Source organism: Ovis canadensis, chromosome 9, assembly GCF_042477335.2.
Source record: "Ovis canadensis isolate MfBH-ARS-UI-01 breed Bighorn chromosome 9, ARS-UI_OviCan_v2, whole genome shotgun sequence".
Lineage (NCBI taxonomy): Eukaryota > Metazoa > Chordata > Mammalia > Artiodactyla > Bovidae > Ovis > Ovis canadensis.
In genome coordinates, this window is record NC_091253.1 from 33802117 (window position 1) to 33818632 (window position 16516).

The window sequence follows — 16516 nt, forward strand, 5'->3', positions numbered from 1 at the left end:
GGTATTGTAGTCCCATTTAATGTATTTGCTGTAGTCCCAGGTTTTTAAAGATAATTCCTATATACACATTCATAGATACACATGTTCACATATACACATATGGGCATCACTAAAAAGGAATGGAGTTGACCTCAAAGGGGTGGTAGGCAGGAGTGGTTAAGAGGAGAAACTTTTTCCCTCTTACACAGTGTGTACATCATATAAAACATGAGAAATTAGAATGATACCACTATAGAACGGAATAGGATGCAGCATTAAAAGTATATGCTTAGTACTAATGAACGATTTTTGTAAACGTGGTGAATATTCTTGCTAAATCAGTATATAGATAAGAGCAGATAGATGTTTTATCTATGAAAAATGCATAGAAAAGTCCAGAAGGAAATTACACCAGAGCGTCTTAAGTGGCTGATTTACGCAGCGGAATTACGGGAAACTTCCCCTCTGAACTCTGCACCTTGCAGTTTCCTGTAATCTGTATTATGTGTATGAAAGGGTGAGAGTGTTAGTCGCTCAGTCACGTCTAACTGTTTGCGACCCCGTGGACTGTAGCCCACCAGCATCCTCTGTCCATGGAATTTTCGAGGCAAGAATGCTGGAGTAGGTTGCCATTCCCTTCTCCAGAGGATTTATTACGTGTATAGTTGTGGTTTTTTGTTGTTTTTTTTTTACTTCTGGGTGAGTTTGGATGTCTTATTCTTACATAACTGAGGCATAAGGTCATCCATTTGTAAGGTGGATGCCTCCAGGCTTCCAACTTTTTTAAAAGCAGGCCAGTCATGTGGGGTCTGGGCCTGCGACTGCCTGGGGCGCTCGCTCAGGGTTGGTCCTGCCCGTGAACCCTCTCTGTGGTCGCCTCCCGCAGTGGCACTAAGGAAAACAGAGACCAGCCATCACCTGTCCCTCGACAAAGCCAACGTCCCGCCTGAGATCTTCCAGAAGTCATCCCAGTTGGCAGAGTTACCGCAGAAGCCGCCACCCGGGGACCTGCCCCCGAAGCCCACGGAACTGGCTCCCAAACCCCCCATTGGAGACTTGCCACCTAAGCCAGGAGAGCTGCCCCCGAAGCCGCAGCTGGGCGACCTGCCTCCCAAGCCGCAGCTCGCAGACTTGCCCCCCAAGCCCCAGGTGAAGGACCTGCCTCCCAAGCCACAACTGGGGGAGCTGCTGGCAAAACCCCAGACGGGAGATGCCTCGCCCAAGGCCCAGCCACCCCCGGAGCTCACCCCCAAGTCACACCCGGCGGACCTGTCCCCGAACATCCCCAAGCAGGCGTCCGAGGACACCAACGACCTCACGCCCACCCTGCCAGAGACACCCGTGCCGCTGCCCAGGAAGATCAACACGGTGAGTGGTGCTCGGAAACCCAGGCACGTGCTCACCCGGGGTCGGGTGTCGTTGGGGGCGCAGGGCCTGGGAGTTGGGGCCGGGCTGTGGACCCCAGCAGATAGGCGTCAGGACCTGCCTGTCCTGTGACCACGGGGCCGTGGCCACCTCCTCACGGCCCTGAACCTCTGTCTCCTCCTTCACAGAAAGGGGTTAGAACACTGCCTGGCTTCATGGGCAGTGAAATGCAGGAAGTGCGAGCAGCGCCCAGCAAGTGGTCGCCCTTGTCTGTGGTCCTTGAGCAGGAGACCGTTCCTTTCCCAAGGTCCCGGGAAAGCAGCCTCACACCTCAGCTTCTCTTTGCACCTTTTGGAGGAATTGGACATAAAGCCCAAAGAGACTTGTACCAACCAACGTAGAGTTTGGTTTGAAGTCTCCCACCCCTTCATTTTCACAAAATGCCTTCTGCTCTGTAGTATGTCCTTTTTGCTTTAAACATGCCTTTCCCTCCCCACCCCCTAAAAAAAAATCTTCTTTTGGAAAAATGAAGCTCTGGGAAGATGCACACGTACTGCCTGTCCTGCCCACGCCGCACCCTGACCGGGGTGGGAGCACCCCGGGTTAAGGAACACAGGTAGCGGGGGGACCAAAAGCCTTGCTCACATCTTCCATGAAAAAACAACATTGTGATAGAAGTGGGTCCTCTCAATACTAAAGGAAAGGTGAGAATAGTGAAACAGAGCCTCTCCCGGGTGAGAGGCCACAAGCATGTTCATCGATGGATGCTTGCTCTTCACAGTGCTCGAGAAGCCTGAGCACCACCCTTGGCCTTGATGTACACAATTCCAGTCTGTCACCGTTTAATTATCTCATTTAACCCTTCCTGTTATAAATGGTCACACATAGGTCTTCCAGGTTGCTCACAGAGTCAGAGCGGAAAAGACTTAAGACCTCGACTGGCTGGAGCCCTCGGCTTCTCAGACTCCACCAGCTCTGGCTTAGCCCGGGGAGGGGAATTGTAGAGGCAAGTGGGCCATCAGGGAGAGTGAGGGAGAAACCAACAGGCCAAGAGGAAAAGCACTTGACCCCAGACTTTGAGCGGGACAGCTTGCTTTTTTAAAATTCCTAATTATTTAATAAGCCAGGTGCCAGAAACATCCTTTGGGAGGTCAGTTCTCTATTTCCATCTTCCTGTTTGCAGAGAACTGGAAATCTAACAACCAAAAGCTCGAATCAATATGGGTCAGAAACTAAAACGTTTTGGGGAACTGCCTGGAGTCCCCTGCCCCCGCCCCGGGCTCCCCTGCTCTGTGTCAGCAGCGTGTGCTGACACGGCGCTTTGCACGAGGGGCTGAGAAATGTGTTTATGCTGCGTGTGTTTGGTCTGCTTTACATCATGTTTCCCCAAACCATTTTTAGAATCTGCTGTCATCTTTGCAGGCCGCTGCGGGGCGGGGCGGGGCGGGGCGTGGTCGGGCACCTCGCTTATTTCTGGTGAAGCTGGGTTTTGGTCCCTTCCCCGTGATGTTTGCTCTCGGATGGAAGTGATCGGTGGTTACCGGCCCCCCTCCACTCTCACTGGGACCCCCTGCTGCCTTGGGCAGGGGGCCCTTCTATCTGGAGAGCACCCAGGGCTGGGGGCACTCCCCCCCTTTCATCAGGGAGAAACTGAGGCTCGGCGAGGTGAAGCCACTCGCCCTGGGTCATCGTGTCCTCCTTTCCCTTCAGCCTGTCCTGTGAGCTAAAACCCCGCTGCTTTCTTGAAGGGGAAGAGCAAGGTGAGGCGAGTGAAGACCATCTATGACTGCCAGGCGGACAACGATGATGAGCTGACTTTCATGGAGGGCGAGGTGATCGTGGTCACTGGGGAGGAGGACCAGGAGTGGTGGGTACGTACCAGCCACGTGGCGCTGTCCGTGGTCAGCCCGCACACGCCCCCCAGGACACAGTGCCTGTCCTGCCTCTTAGCCGGGAGCTTCGAAACCAGCTCAGGAGAGTACCCTCATCACGCAGGCTGCAGGTACTTTCTGGCTTTTCAGATGTGAAACTGAAGCTCATTCAACACTGGCCCAGCCAGCTCTGCTCAGGCCTCGCCCTTCAACACCACCGCCACCACCACCACACAAACACACACACACACACCTGCCAAATGTTCTCAGGCTCCATCACCACACACACACGTACACACACACGTACATACTTGTGTGCACATAGATCCCTGCCACACATCCTCAGGCTTTATCACCCCACCCCTCCACACACACACACACACACCCGCCGCACATCCTCAGGCTCCATCTTCGTCCAGCCTGAAGTTCTGTCAGGAGGATCCCTGCCTCACGTGACTTCAGGGAGGATTCAAGGGGAGGATTCAAGGAGACCATCTGTGACAGCTCCTTTTCCATGAAAACCTGCTGCCCAGGTGTCAGGAAGGAGAGGCAGCCCTGTCTCCCCACCGCGGCCCGGGAGCTGCCTGGGTCCTGGGTGGCTGCAGGGGACCCGACGTGCCCACAGCTGTCCAGGCTATCAGGGGAGGAAGCCTCTGGCGGGCCCTGCCGGACAGAGGGGCAGCTGGTGGACACCTCCGAGGCGATCACTCCCCACCCCTGGTGTGGAAATTCTGCTTCCTTGGCAGCTGGAGCCCTGTCCTACCCAGAGCGCCTGACCCTCTGTGCTGAGAAAGGGACCTGTGGTTCACTGCTGAGCCCAGGACCTGCTGACGCCCAGAAACACACATGGGCACACTCATGGCCCTTCGCCTTTCCTCCCCCTGGGCCCAGACCGTGACTCCAGAATGCCGGTCACAGCCATCGGGATGGTCCTTGGGCCACAGCAGTGGTTCAGCCAGGGCAGTCTCACTCTCCAGGCATATATGGCAATATCTGGAAACATTCTGCTCGTCAGGGCCTGGCCAGGGTGTGTGCTGCTGGCCTCTGCTGAACGTCCTGTGATGTGTAGGGGAGCCCCCACTGCAAAGAACCCTCTGCCCCAAATGTCAGAAGCACCGGGGCTAACAAACCAGAGGCCCCCTTCCTCCCTCTCTCTGTCTGTCATGAAGTCTGGTGGGTCAGATCCCTGACAAGGAGACAGGCGCTGAAATCCCGGCGTGACTCACCCTCTGGCCCTGGGTGCAGCCTTCTGTGAGCCTCAGTTTCCCCCTCTGAAAAGGGAGGCATGAGTCACCCTCCCTCACAGGGATGTCTGAGGACTCAGGTGCATGACGCCAACTAAGACCCGATGACATGGGTCATCCTGGCCTTGCTATTAACCCCTCTGTCCAGATGGAAACCGGTGCACAGAGGCCTGGCTGACCGCCCAAGGCCCCAGGCCTGGTGAGCAAAGGAGGCCGCCCATCTTTCTCCGTGATGGTCATCTGAAGCCAGCATGCGTGTCGCTGGTCTTTTTCCTGATAGGGTTCTCTTCGAAGCAGTTAATCCTCATGTAACAGGTTATTCGGAGCCTTGGGAGGTAACGATGGCTGACAGGTTTAGGCAGCAGACAAGAAAACAGCTGCCCTCATCACTCTCAGACTTTCACAGCATCCTCTCCTACACCACAACCAGAAAGCAAGTTCTTGGTGCTTAGTAGCCCTTTTTATGTATAGAATCGGTGTAGCTTCCCCACAGGCCTGAGAAGCAGGGGTTTTTCAGCCGTTTTACAGACAAGGGAGGCTTAGCACGCTTTGCAAGGTCACCCAGCAGGAGAGGCAGCTGAGCGGCCTGGTTAAGCGCGTGGTTGAGGCTGCAGCCCGGGAGAGACCATGGCAGGACCCCACCCCTCGGGGCCTCTGTCCCTTCGTGTAGAAAGTGAGGGCCCCAGGACCGTCCACCTCCCGGGGCTGCCTGCTAGCGAAGCGATCCCTGTGAAAGCGGTTTCGCCCTGCGTGGCGCCTTCATTGTGTCTGCCCGGGGCCTGCATCAGTATCAGCTCCGGGGGCGCTCGGACCCGCCGGCTGCCTCCTGCCTGACGCCTCTCCTTTCTCCCTGCAGATTGGGCACATCGAGGGGCAGCCCGAGAGGAAGGGCGTCTTCCCAGTGTCCTTTGTCCACATCCTGTCCGACTAGCAGAAAAGCAGAGCCTTCAGACTGTCCGCGCCCGTCATACCAGACCGCTGCCTCCCCGGGACCCTGTGCACACCGTGTAAATAGCTGCTGTTACCGAGTGGAAGCTCCCGGAGGGGCCGCCTCAGGAGAGGAACGGAACGTGTGTTGTAAATACCCTGCGGTCTCTGCCTTCGCCAGTATTCGGGTAGCCTTGGGGCCCGGCGCGCCTTACTGGCTTGCCAAAGCCATCCTTGGTATCTAGCACTTACATCTCTGTCTATGCTGTTTTCCAAGCAAACAAACAAGCAGGAATATAGGAACTGCTGGCTTTGCAAATAGAAATGGTCTCCAGCAACCGTTGAAGGGCACAGAATTGCCTCTCTGTTCCTAACCTGACAGTATTCTCCATTGTGTTACTGAGAAATGCAACATTAGCAAAGAGGTGGGTACTGTCTTCCAGGTGAATCTTTCCACTCCGTGACAGACCAGCCTGTTGTTATCTGTGTACACAGTTTACAGCTACAAAAACCGACTTTGGTATTTATTACAGAAAAGTGCTCAGTTCTGTGTAAGTGTTATTCCTTCAGCAAAACATCCACTGACCCAGAACGCTGGGTGGCATTTTACAATGCCCACAGCCTCACGCAGGTTTAGACACGTGGGTTTATGCTGTCTTAAGAAGATGAGTGCCCGCCCCTGATATTACCTCATTATGCAAAAATAACATATCCTTCATGACTATTTTCACAGAAGTTTAAGACACATCTGATGAAGTTCAACTTTCAGGAACCAAGGACTGCCAGAAAATATTAGCCTCTACATTATGCATGCATTTAGAAGCTTACCTGAAATCTGCCTTTTATAAAGGAATAGTATGGATAAGTTGAACTGTACATTTTTTTTAAACTTGATTGCCATTAAAGCAGAAATTATAAGGTTGCAACAAATATTTGTTTCCAGTCAGTCATTTGGCTTCCTCTAGAGTATGAATGCGCATATCACATTATGAATTAGCATCCTTCAACTATGTTAACACCCCTAACATGTCCGTTTTAAATTCTTTTCTTAGTTTTCATTCTGGATAAATTTAAACTCTCAAAAGAGTGTTCAAGAAGACGACGAATTCAGAAATCAGTTCTGCCCACCATTTTCCCCCACCCGCTCCCCCCTAGAATCCAGGTGCTGAAACCAGCCTTCTTTTTTTTCCCGCATTTTCTTTACTAAACCCCAATCATAGATAAGTTTCCCAGCTCTGTTGAACAGACACATCATCTTCAAGTCAATTCATAACCAAGTTTCTGAACGCTGCTATGAATTGCACTGTGAAACATGCTTTTCTGCCAGGGGTCCCTGCCCCTCCCGTTTTTTTTTTCTCATCCCAGCCGTGTTCATCAGACCATTAAGACCATCCTAAGTTTTTCAGTCTTTTATATCAGCCTGAATCTGGGGAAAGAATACAGCAGCTCCGCTCCCCAGTCCATGGGACTGCTCTCGGATTCCAAGGCCCGTGTGTCGTCCTGGCAGTGCACTTGCTTAAACAGCTACATTGGCAGCAGCGCAGGAAACTAATATTTTTAAGCAGATCATCCTGGCAACAAGTGAGAAATGTTCATTTCACAGAAGCACAGCTCCCAACCAAACCCTTAGGGGAGCCCTCTGTAATCGAGTCGCAGTGCTTGGCGAGCATTAACTTAGCTCTGCTCACATGATCACTGAACTAATAAACCTTGCATGACAAACCTGCAGCATATCTCACCAGCTATTATCGGAAAGTGATTTTAAGCAATTGCTTTCTCAGCGTCGTGGCACACGTGAACTCCACACAGATACGAGGAACCAGCCGACGTGCTGGTGTGCGTGGTCCACAGTGTTGGCAGGCTCAGTAGTGTAGCGACCGGGTGTCTGGACAGGAAGTCACCTCCCGAAGTTATTTAGTATTCCAATTCATTCACTTACACTTAAGTTGCATTCAAGCACTGTTCATTTTTGTGGCCTACAGTATTTTAACTGATCTCAAAATAAACTGGCTTTTAAAAAAAAAACACAAAAGCACGATGTCTAAAATTACATGGAATTAATTCCTTTTCTTTTTTCCTCTTTTAGAGCAACTTTTACACAGATGCTTTTTAACACTTGTTTGTCTTTTTCCTGGTTTTGTTTTTGTTTTCCATCAGGAATCTGAGTTTTCTCTAACCCAGCTTACTGTGGGACATAGGAAAAATAGATATAAATAAATATCTTTGGCGACCTTGGTTGAGTTTGAATCTGGTATTGTTCTTAAACTCAGTGAGCCGCTATCTGCAATTTTGTACATGATAGAGAGTATTTTGAAGGTATGGAACCTTATGGGAAAAATAGCTAATTCTTCTTTGCCCCCCCGCAGCGGGGAAAGTTATGTTCTGCAAATAGTGTGTGTCTTATTTTACTGTTGAACAGCAATTGCTATTTATTTTTTTATTGCCTAGAACTTCAACATGTTGTATAGGGATCCCACAGCGCCACAAGTTAAATTCCGAATTCCCATCTGGATGTTACGCTTAGACATCAGTATACTCGTCATTTCACATGTATTTAATGTGACTGTTTCAGTACTGTATGTGTTCATTTCTACTTTTTTTAATATTTAAAATTGCTTTTAAATAAACATATTCTCAGTTGATCCCAAACATCTGACATAAGGTCGTTTTGTGAGTTGTCCACGGCTCTTCTGGTTGGAGGAAATTAGAACTTGACTTGGCTGTGCTTTAGGTGGGGCGGGAGGCAGGTACAGATAACACAAGTCACGCAACTTCTACATTCAGATTCACTTCAGATAAAGAATGTGCATTACTTTCCTCGGCTTAACAAACCATGGACCTTTAGCATTTCAGTTCTTTCTCCTCCCTGACCCCGCTACCCCCAACCCACCCCCACCTATAGGCACCCAGCCTGCACATCTTGGAACATCATGAATGTTACATTTTTTTTTATCATAACTTTTAAAAAATACATATTTCTGTACTTATTTGGCTGCACCAGGCCTTAGTTGCAGCACATGGGATCTGTGATCTTCGTTGTGGTGGGCAGGATCTGGAGTTGTGGCTTGTGGGATCCAGTTCCCTGACCAAAGCTCGAACCTGCATTTGGAGTGCAGAGTCTTAGCCACTGGACCACCAGGGAAGTCCCCAAAGGTTACATGTGGATACACTGAAAGTTCTTGGGCCCTACTCAGTGCTGTGTGTGCGCTTCTGTTGTGTAGCTGTCAGTACTGATACGGCTGTGCTGTGAGCACACCCCAGTCTAAGCACCGAACGTGTGTGGTCTCATCTCTCCTTCAGGAAGCCAGGGGAAGCTGCGACCCCACCAGGAGGCTCAGGGAGACGCAGGCCCCTGCAGCAGCTGTCATGTTACTCACCGACCACTTCAGGGTCCAGGTGAGTGGTCCTGGCTCCAGGGCTGTCCTCAGGATTTCCACCAGGTGGGAGATGGTCTCCATCACGAAGTTGTAGCCAGAGAAATGCCGCGGTGGAAAGCTGACCGAGACCATGGCGTTGGTCCCAGCACCTGTTTTGTTTCCTTTCATGAAAGTTGGTAGCTCTCAATGCCTGTTCACTCACCTCAACAAGATAAACCCTTCAAGCCAAGCTGTTGGGGAAGATGGCGTTTGCCACAGAAGCCAGAGACTTTTCATCAGGATGGATCTGGGAGAGGCTTGCATGGTTATCTGGCTGTTTCAGGCCAAGGGGCAGCCAACTTTGCAATTACAAAATGCTGCAATGATTCCATTGGTTATGTATTATTTTAAACCTGGAGCAGCCTCTGAGGTCATCGGACTGGCCCCCGTTGAAAGCTGCCCCTCCAATACTCTGTGAGCCCTCGGTGGCCCAGAGATCCTGGAAACAGGCAAGCTCCCTGAGCTCTCTCCCTCAGGTCCTTCCAGCGCCAGTGGATGCAACATTGTTCCCTGTATGTGGAGTCTGTGATCTGTGAGGCAGAAATCCTCCTCTGTCCATGTTCAGATGAGGAAATCCACTTGTAGGCTGCAGTGACTTGCCCAAGCTCACAGTAAGTCATGGCAGCAGTGTGAGCCTGAGGCTTCCTGGCTTCATTCCCGGCCTCCCCACCTTCCCTCCCCAGCCCTGCTGTTTTCTCCTCTCCCCTGACCCTGTGCCCTCCACTGTATTTTTTGAGTCTTCCTCCTCCCAGAATGTGGCTGTATGTGTGGCAGTGGTGGGGTGGGAGGGATGATAATTATTGGGTTATTCAACCCATTCTTTGCCTCCCAGATGTTCTCATCCATCCCAAATGGAAATCTTTGATTTCCCCAAATCCGCAGCATGTGGGGTCGTTTAAAGCCAGTGGGTTTCCTGGAGGAAGGAAGTCTGTGCCCATCGTAGGGGCCTGCGACGATTGCAAGGGGCGGGCGTGGGGGTGGGGGGCGGCAGAGGAGGCAAAAAACTGGGGCAGAGGCTGGGGGGATGGTGTGTTGTGAGCCTGCAGCAGCTCAGACAGGGACCAGTGCTGAAGGTACAGGCAGGGATGCTCCACCCCAGCAGTCGTGCCCCTCTGCTTCCCGGGAGGCCCGTCTGCACGCTAACTGCTAAACCAGCATTGTGGCCACGGCGCTCGGTCCAGTACCCTATCAGTACAGCCATGCTCATCCCAGCCCCACTGAAGAGGAGCTGTTCTCCTCGTTTTACAGTTTAGGAAGACTGATGCTCAGAGGCGAAGATATAACTTGCCAAAAGTCGGTTTGCTTGAGAGGTGGGCAGGGGCCATATCTAAACCCAGAGGTCCAGGCCCGTGTAGCTCCTAGCTGTGACCTTGTGCTGCCTCTGCTGCTTCTGTCCCCTGGCTGCCTTTGCCGAAGAGAGACTGGGTTGGAGCCCGCCCACCCAGCCTTGCAGGACAGGTCAGCTTCAGGGAAGTGTAAACCAGGAAGCGCAGCGAAGTTTGCAGCTCAGAGAAGTGACGGCCTTGGCAGGAGGGGCCTCAGGGTTGGTGGCGGGCGGGGGGGGGGGGGGATGTATCTTACTCCTTGGACGGCTGCTCTGCAGAAGTCAGGCTGGCACCCAACGTGTCGGTGCCTGCAGTGTGTGACTGAGAAGAAAGCGGTGGGTACGCAAGTGTGTCTTGTCTGAACACAGCAGCTCCGTGTGCAAACACCGAAACACTTAAGCTCCTGGAAACAGGAATTAGAGCTCTGATAAACACAGCTGTTTTGCAAAACTCTTACTACACAGCAAACCCTAGTCAGAGGGAAGGCCAAAACGATGACCTTCTGCAAAATCTTCAGGGAAGACGCCTGCTTGGCTTCACGCTTCTTCAGACGGGATTTGAACTTTTGCTTTATAAGTCTAAGCTGATTTGAGGACAAGAAATGGCAAATATGTCATCTGCACCCAGGCCTGAGAATCCAGCAAGCCCAGGTTTTGAGATCTGGGCCAGCATCATCTGGACCCTCAGCATTTAAATCACTCCTGGGCCCTGTCCCTGGAGATTGGGTGTCTCTGAAGGGGGCCCAGGAATCGGCATTTAACCAGCATCCTCAGGTGGCCCCCATGTACCGCCGGGGGTACAGAGCCCTCTCACCTCCCAACAAGGACTTTGAACCTCTCCTTCCTCAGAGATAAGTGAGAAACCACACAGATCTACTCATTGTTGACATGTGACCCCGTAGGCTATAGCCAGTCAGGCTCCTCTGGCCATGGGATTCTCCAGGCAAGAATACTGGAGCGTGTTGCCATTCCCTTCTCTAGGGGAATCTTCGTGACCCAGGCATAGAACCCCGGTCTGTTGCAATGCAGGCAGAATTTTTACTGTCTAAGCTACCAGGGAAGCCCACTGACATGCAGTTGATGACCTCCAAGTATTCCTTGCATGAGCAGGCCCATGGAACCTCCCAGCAAAATTAAGTAAAAGAGCACCCACTGTTGAAAACAGGGGTCGTGTTTGGTAGGCAGAGCTTCCCATCCCGGGGTCAGAGCAGGGAGGGGGGCTCCGGTCCACATTTGCTCTGCCCACTTGCACTGCATATTGCCGACTCCCACCCAGTAAACAGGAGGCTTGACAATGGGCCTCTTTCTATGGTGTACTAAGCTGCAGAACAAAGATGCACAAGAATACATTGTCTGAATGTGCAAGCTTAGTTCCTGCTCAGCTGGAACCACTTAGGAAGCCCAGACACCAGGACTCCCCTGGCCTGCTCCACCTCCTGAGAGCAGTTGACTGCTTCCCTATCTGGGTCCCCTTCTACGGCTGTGCTTTAGAACGTTCTAGAGCTGGTGAGCTGCAAGTGCACCCAGGCTGTCTTGCGTTCCCTTCCAGGCCAGTCCAGTCTGCAGCCTAGAAATGAGACTGAGTCTGGTCTGTGCCCGAGGTCTGCGATGCAGGTGGCGAGCAGTTCACAAGGAGAGGGGCCGGGAAGGGAGTCAGGAGGCAGAGAATGGGAGCAGAGTCAAAGTGAAGCTGGCTGAACGTCTCGTCTACTACAGCTGGACAGAACATATTTGCCCCAAGACTCCCAGGTAGAAATTGTGCATGTGCCAGGCAAAAGAACACGCTAGAGTGTTCATAGCAGGACTATTTATAATAGTTAAAGCCTATAAACTACCCTCATGTCCCTCCCAGGAAGGGTGGTTTAGTCGCTCAGTTATGTCCGACTCTTAAAACCCCATGGACGGTAGCCCGCCAGACTCCTCTGTACATGGAATTTGCCAGGCAAGAATACTGGAGTGGGTTGCCATTTCCTTCTCCAGGGGATCTTAGAATGGTTCTGTAAGTTGACTAGCTCCACACAATGTGTAGAGCAACAAGAGTGAACCAACCACACAGAACAATAGGGATGAATGTCACAGATGATGAGGCAAAAAACCCACTTTTGAGACTACATAACGTACAAAAATAGGTCATCTGTGTGCAAGTCAAATCATGGTTACCCAAAGGGAAACTTGGAAGGGAGGCCTGGGGGAGGGACTTTGGGGGTACAGATACTATTCTTTCTTCTTGGTGCAAGCCATTTTTTTGTTGTTGTTTGTGAAATTCATTGAGCTATTTGCCTCTGATATGTGCACTTTTATGGGTGCACATCCTTGGTGTAATGCTGATAAATACATAAACAGCTCTCAAAACATTATATATATATATATACATATATGTACACACATATATATGTACATATATATGGGAGAAGGCAATGGTACCCCACTCCAGTACTCTTGCCTGGAAAATCCCATGGATGGAGGAACCTGGTAGGCTGCAGTTTGCGGGGTTGCTAAGAGTCAGACATGACTGAGCAACTTCACTTTCACTTTTCACTTTCATGCATTGAAGAAGGAAATGGCAACCCACTCCAGTGTTCTTGCCTGGAGAATCCCAGGGACGGCAGAGCCTGGTGGGCTGCTGTCTGTGGGGTCTCACAGAGTTGGATATGACTAAAGCGACTTAGCAGCATAGCAGCATATATATATATATATATATATATATATATATATATATATAAAGGCCCTTATTTGTAGCATTTGCCAATTCCCATGGTGTAAATATTTCTGCCAAGTCTGATTCCAAGCTACCAATTTTATGTTGCTGAATGCCAACTTAACAAAAGTTTTTTTTTTAAAATAAATTCTGCTAAAATGAAGAGATGAAATAAACTCTAGGGAGGGCCCCACACTAGCAACACCATCATCTACCTCCCCACCACCCTATGCATTTTTTTAAAACAACTTTATTTCAATATAATCCATGTATCATACAGTTCACGCATTAAGTGTACAGTTCAGAATTGTGCAACCATCATCACAAATTTAGAACCTTTTCCTCACCCATAAAGAAACCTCGTACTTGTTAGTGATCACTCCCATTTTCCTCCAACCCCTGCTGCTGCTACTGCTGCTAAGTCGCTTCAGTCGTGTCCGACTCTGTGCGACCCCATAGACGGCAGCCCACCAGGTTCCCCTGTCCCTGGGATTCTCCAGGCAAGAACACTGGAGTGGGTTACCATTTCCTTCTCCAAAGCATCAAAGTGAAAAGTGAAAGTGAAGTTGCTCAGTCATGTCAACCCTCAGCGACCCCATGGACTGCGGCCCACCAGGCTCCTCCATCCATGGGATTTTCCAGGCAAGAGTACTGGAGTGGGGTGCCATTGCCTTCTCCGCCTCCAACCCCTAACAGCCACTAAATTACTTCCTGTCTCTGTAGAGATTTGTCTCTATTGGAAATTTCATATAAACAGTCATAGATGGTCTTCTGTGACTGGCTTCTTTTACTCAATATAATGTTTCCAAGGTTTACCCATGCCGCAGCACGTGTCGCTATTTCTTCTTTCTCACCGTAATACTCTACTCCGTGGCTATCACTCATTTTGTTTCTCCATTGCTGCGCAGTTGAGTTGTTCCCACTACTTTGACTATTATGAATGATGCTGTTATGAACATTCACGTGTAAGTTTTTGTGTGGACGGATGTTTTCATTTCTCTAGTAGGTTTCATTTCTCTAGACCTAGGAGTTGAATTTCTGGGTCACAGAGTAACTCTGTGTGTAACCACCTGAGGAACTGCCAGACTGCTTTCCAAAGTAACCACACCATTTTGCATTCCTACCAGCAGTATATGAGGGCTCCAATTTCTCCACATCCTTGACAACACTTGTTATGATCCATCTTTTTTATTACAGCCAACCAAGTGGGTGTGGAATGGTATCTCATTGTGGTTTTGATTTGCGCTCTCCTGATGACTAATGATGTTGAACATCTTTTCAAGCGCTGACTGGCCACGTGTATGTCTTCTTTGGCTATATAGAATCTTTGTCTTTTTAATAGGACTTCCCTGGTCATCTAGTGGTTAAGAAGCTGTGCTTCCGCTGCATGGGGCACAGGTTCGATCCCTGATGCAGGAACTAACATCCCACATGCCGCTCAGCACAGCCAAAGCATAGGGTAAAAAAGAAAAGAAAGGAAGAAAGAAGTTTTGTCTGTGTTAAGATTGGATCGTGTGTCTATTTCTCATTGAGTTGTAGGAGTTCTTTATATACTCTAAAGTCTCTTATCTCTTATCAGATATGTGGTTTGCAGAGCTTTTCTCTCATTCTGCATGCTGTCCTTCCCTTCTCTTTTGAACCTGGATGTTGTCCTCATGAAGATGGAACTTTCAGGAATCACAAACTCCAAAGCCTTTCAAAAGCCAGGCCAGTCACCCGAATGTGTGAGATGGCCTTGGGTTTTTCTCCGTAATACACTTGTTCAGGCTAAAGTATTCGTCTCTGTGGCCTCCAGGAGCACAGATGTGGGCAGTGGGTTCTCTGGCCCTGGGGTTGATAGTGCCTGCCCCCACCCCACCCCTGTAGCCGAGTGAAGGTGGTCTGGTTAGTGGGCCCGAGGCTTTGCCCATGAAATGTGGATGCTACTGCTGCCCTCACGAGAAGGCCTGAGAGCAGACAACTGGAAACACTTTGGAATAGGCCCTCCTGTATGATGTGTGCATTTTACTTTGATACAATTTTTAATACAGTGTAAGACCTACACCTGGTCTGCTGTCAGTTAGGGGCTTTGTACATGGTAACTCCCTCCCTCACCCTGCTGTTGATGCCGAAAAGCCCGGCTCAGCCCCCTTTCCCCTCTCCCCCCAAGCCTTCCTGATGGCTCACAGCTGCCCTTAGCAGAAGAAGCTGGAACCTGCCACCTCTTCATGCAGTGGGCGAAAGGGCTAATATCCCTACTTTTCCTTTTATTATTAAATCAGAGACAAACAAGTGTTTCTCAGCTCCTTGGGCCAGTAAGAACTTGACCAATAATTGAAACCAAAGAAAGTGCCATTTTGCTCTTCTTTCTAGAGGAAATAGCCTTTTGGCCCCACAGAGGTTTCTCAGGCTCCCCTACAGCAGCCGCCACCCCATGCCTGAAAGCAGAGCCTACCTGGGCGTTTGTGCCCCTAGAGCCTGGAACCTGGTCTGCTCCGATGATGCCTGCAGCCTGCTCTCTGCAGAGGGGCCAGGGTGAAGGGCAGGGTTTCAGATCCCAGAAGGGCAGATTGGAAGGTTCTGCAGCCAAACTTCCTTTACCAGTCAGGTGTACTCAGGGGTCACGGACACACCACCCCCAGGTTGAGCTGTGGGTTTCAAAACAAAAATGAAACTTGAGAAGTTCCTCATCTCTGCCCCTCTGGCCCTTAACGGTAAAGTCACTCCCTGCATGAGTCAGGCTGGAAGTGCTGATTTCAAGATAACACATCACCTCAGCTCGGAGAACCCTCCCTGCCAGGCAGGATTCTTGTGGCTCTAACACACCCAGATCCGCACCGAGGAAGCCCGTGGGGCCAGGAGGTCCTCGGGGAGCCAAGCCCAGAGCAGGTACCCAACACTCCCCTTGCCTCTGCCAACCCGTCCATTATTCTCTATCCCATCTCTGTGTCCATCTGTCTTCCCATCTGCTTACCCTGTGGGTCTCACACTTCAGTGTTAAAAATGCAAACCCTACACCCCAACCCCTGTGATTCTGAGTCAGCAGGTCGGTCCGGGCGTAGCAAGTAGGGCCCAGGTTCTGTACTTTTAGCAAATCCACCTAGGTGACTTTCATGTGGGTGGTCACGGACTGTCCTTTGAAAAATAATCGTCACGCATTTCAACTTTTTTTTTTTTAAACCAAAATAACGTGTGGCTCTTAAAGCAAAAAGAAGCATTTCTCTGGGTGCTGGCCTGGCCTCTGAGGCTTCACTTGGCCAAGCGAGAAGTGTCCTTCTCATGTCCTCAGTCCCTTTTTGCCCTCACCAGGGCCCTGCTCCATTGCAAGTACCCATAGTCTCCTCCGGTCATTTCCAGGACTCAGCCCGCTGGCCAGACATAACGCTTCTAACAGGCACTACCTCTGTCTGCCTTTCATGCTCCCTGCAGCCTTGAGCTCACAGGGGGTCCTCAGACAACATCTGTAAGTAAGGGGGCCACTAAAACCCAACCCCAACCCACCAAAGTTATCCTGAGAGAAGAATGACATCAGAATTACAGGAAGTGGTCGTCTTTCCTTCTGGCCTGGTAGACGGTATTCAAACACAAGAGCCTGCTCTCGAAGTGGAGTCCAGCTGGACTTTGTTGCTGTTGTTTTTCAGTCCCTAAGTCGTGTCGGACTCTGCCACCCCATGGACTGCAGCATGCCAGGCCCCTGTGTCCTCCACTTTCTC

General features: G+C 50.6%; 1 protein-coding gene across 3 annotated transcripts in view; it reads left to right on the forward strand.

The window, feature by feature from the left end:
• ASAP1 (ArfGAP with SH3 domain, ankyrin repeat and PH domain 1) overlaps window positions 1–8035 on the forward strand; it is a 334855-nt gene extending 326820 nt beyond the window's left edge. For all 3 annotated transcript variants that reach the window (XM_069600954.1, XM_069600955.1, XM_069600956.1), the window contains 3 exons: window positions 866–1347; window positions 3093–3215; window positions 5316–8035. In XM_069600954.1, the coding sequence (XP_069457055.1) occupies window positions 866–1347; window positions 3093–3215; window positions 5316–5390 (680 nt within the window). In that variant the 3' untranslated portion in view covers window positions 5391–8035. The remainder of the gene's footprint in view (window positions 1–865; window positions 1348–3092; window positions 3216–5315) is intronic.
• The last annotated feature ends 8481 nt before the right edge of the window (window positions 8036–16516 follow it).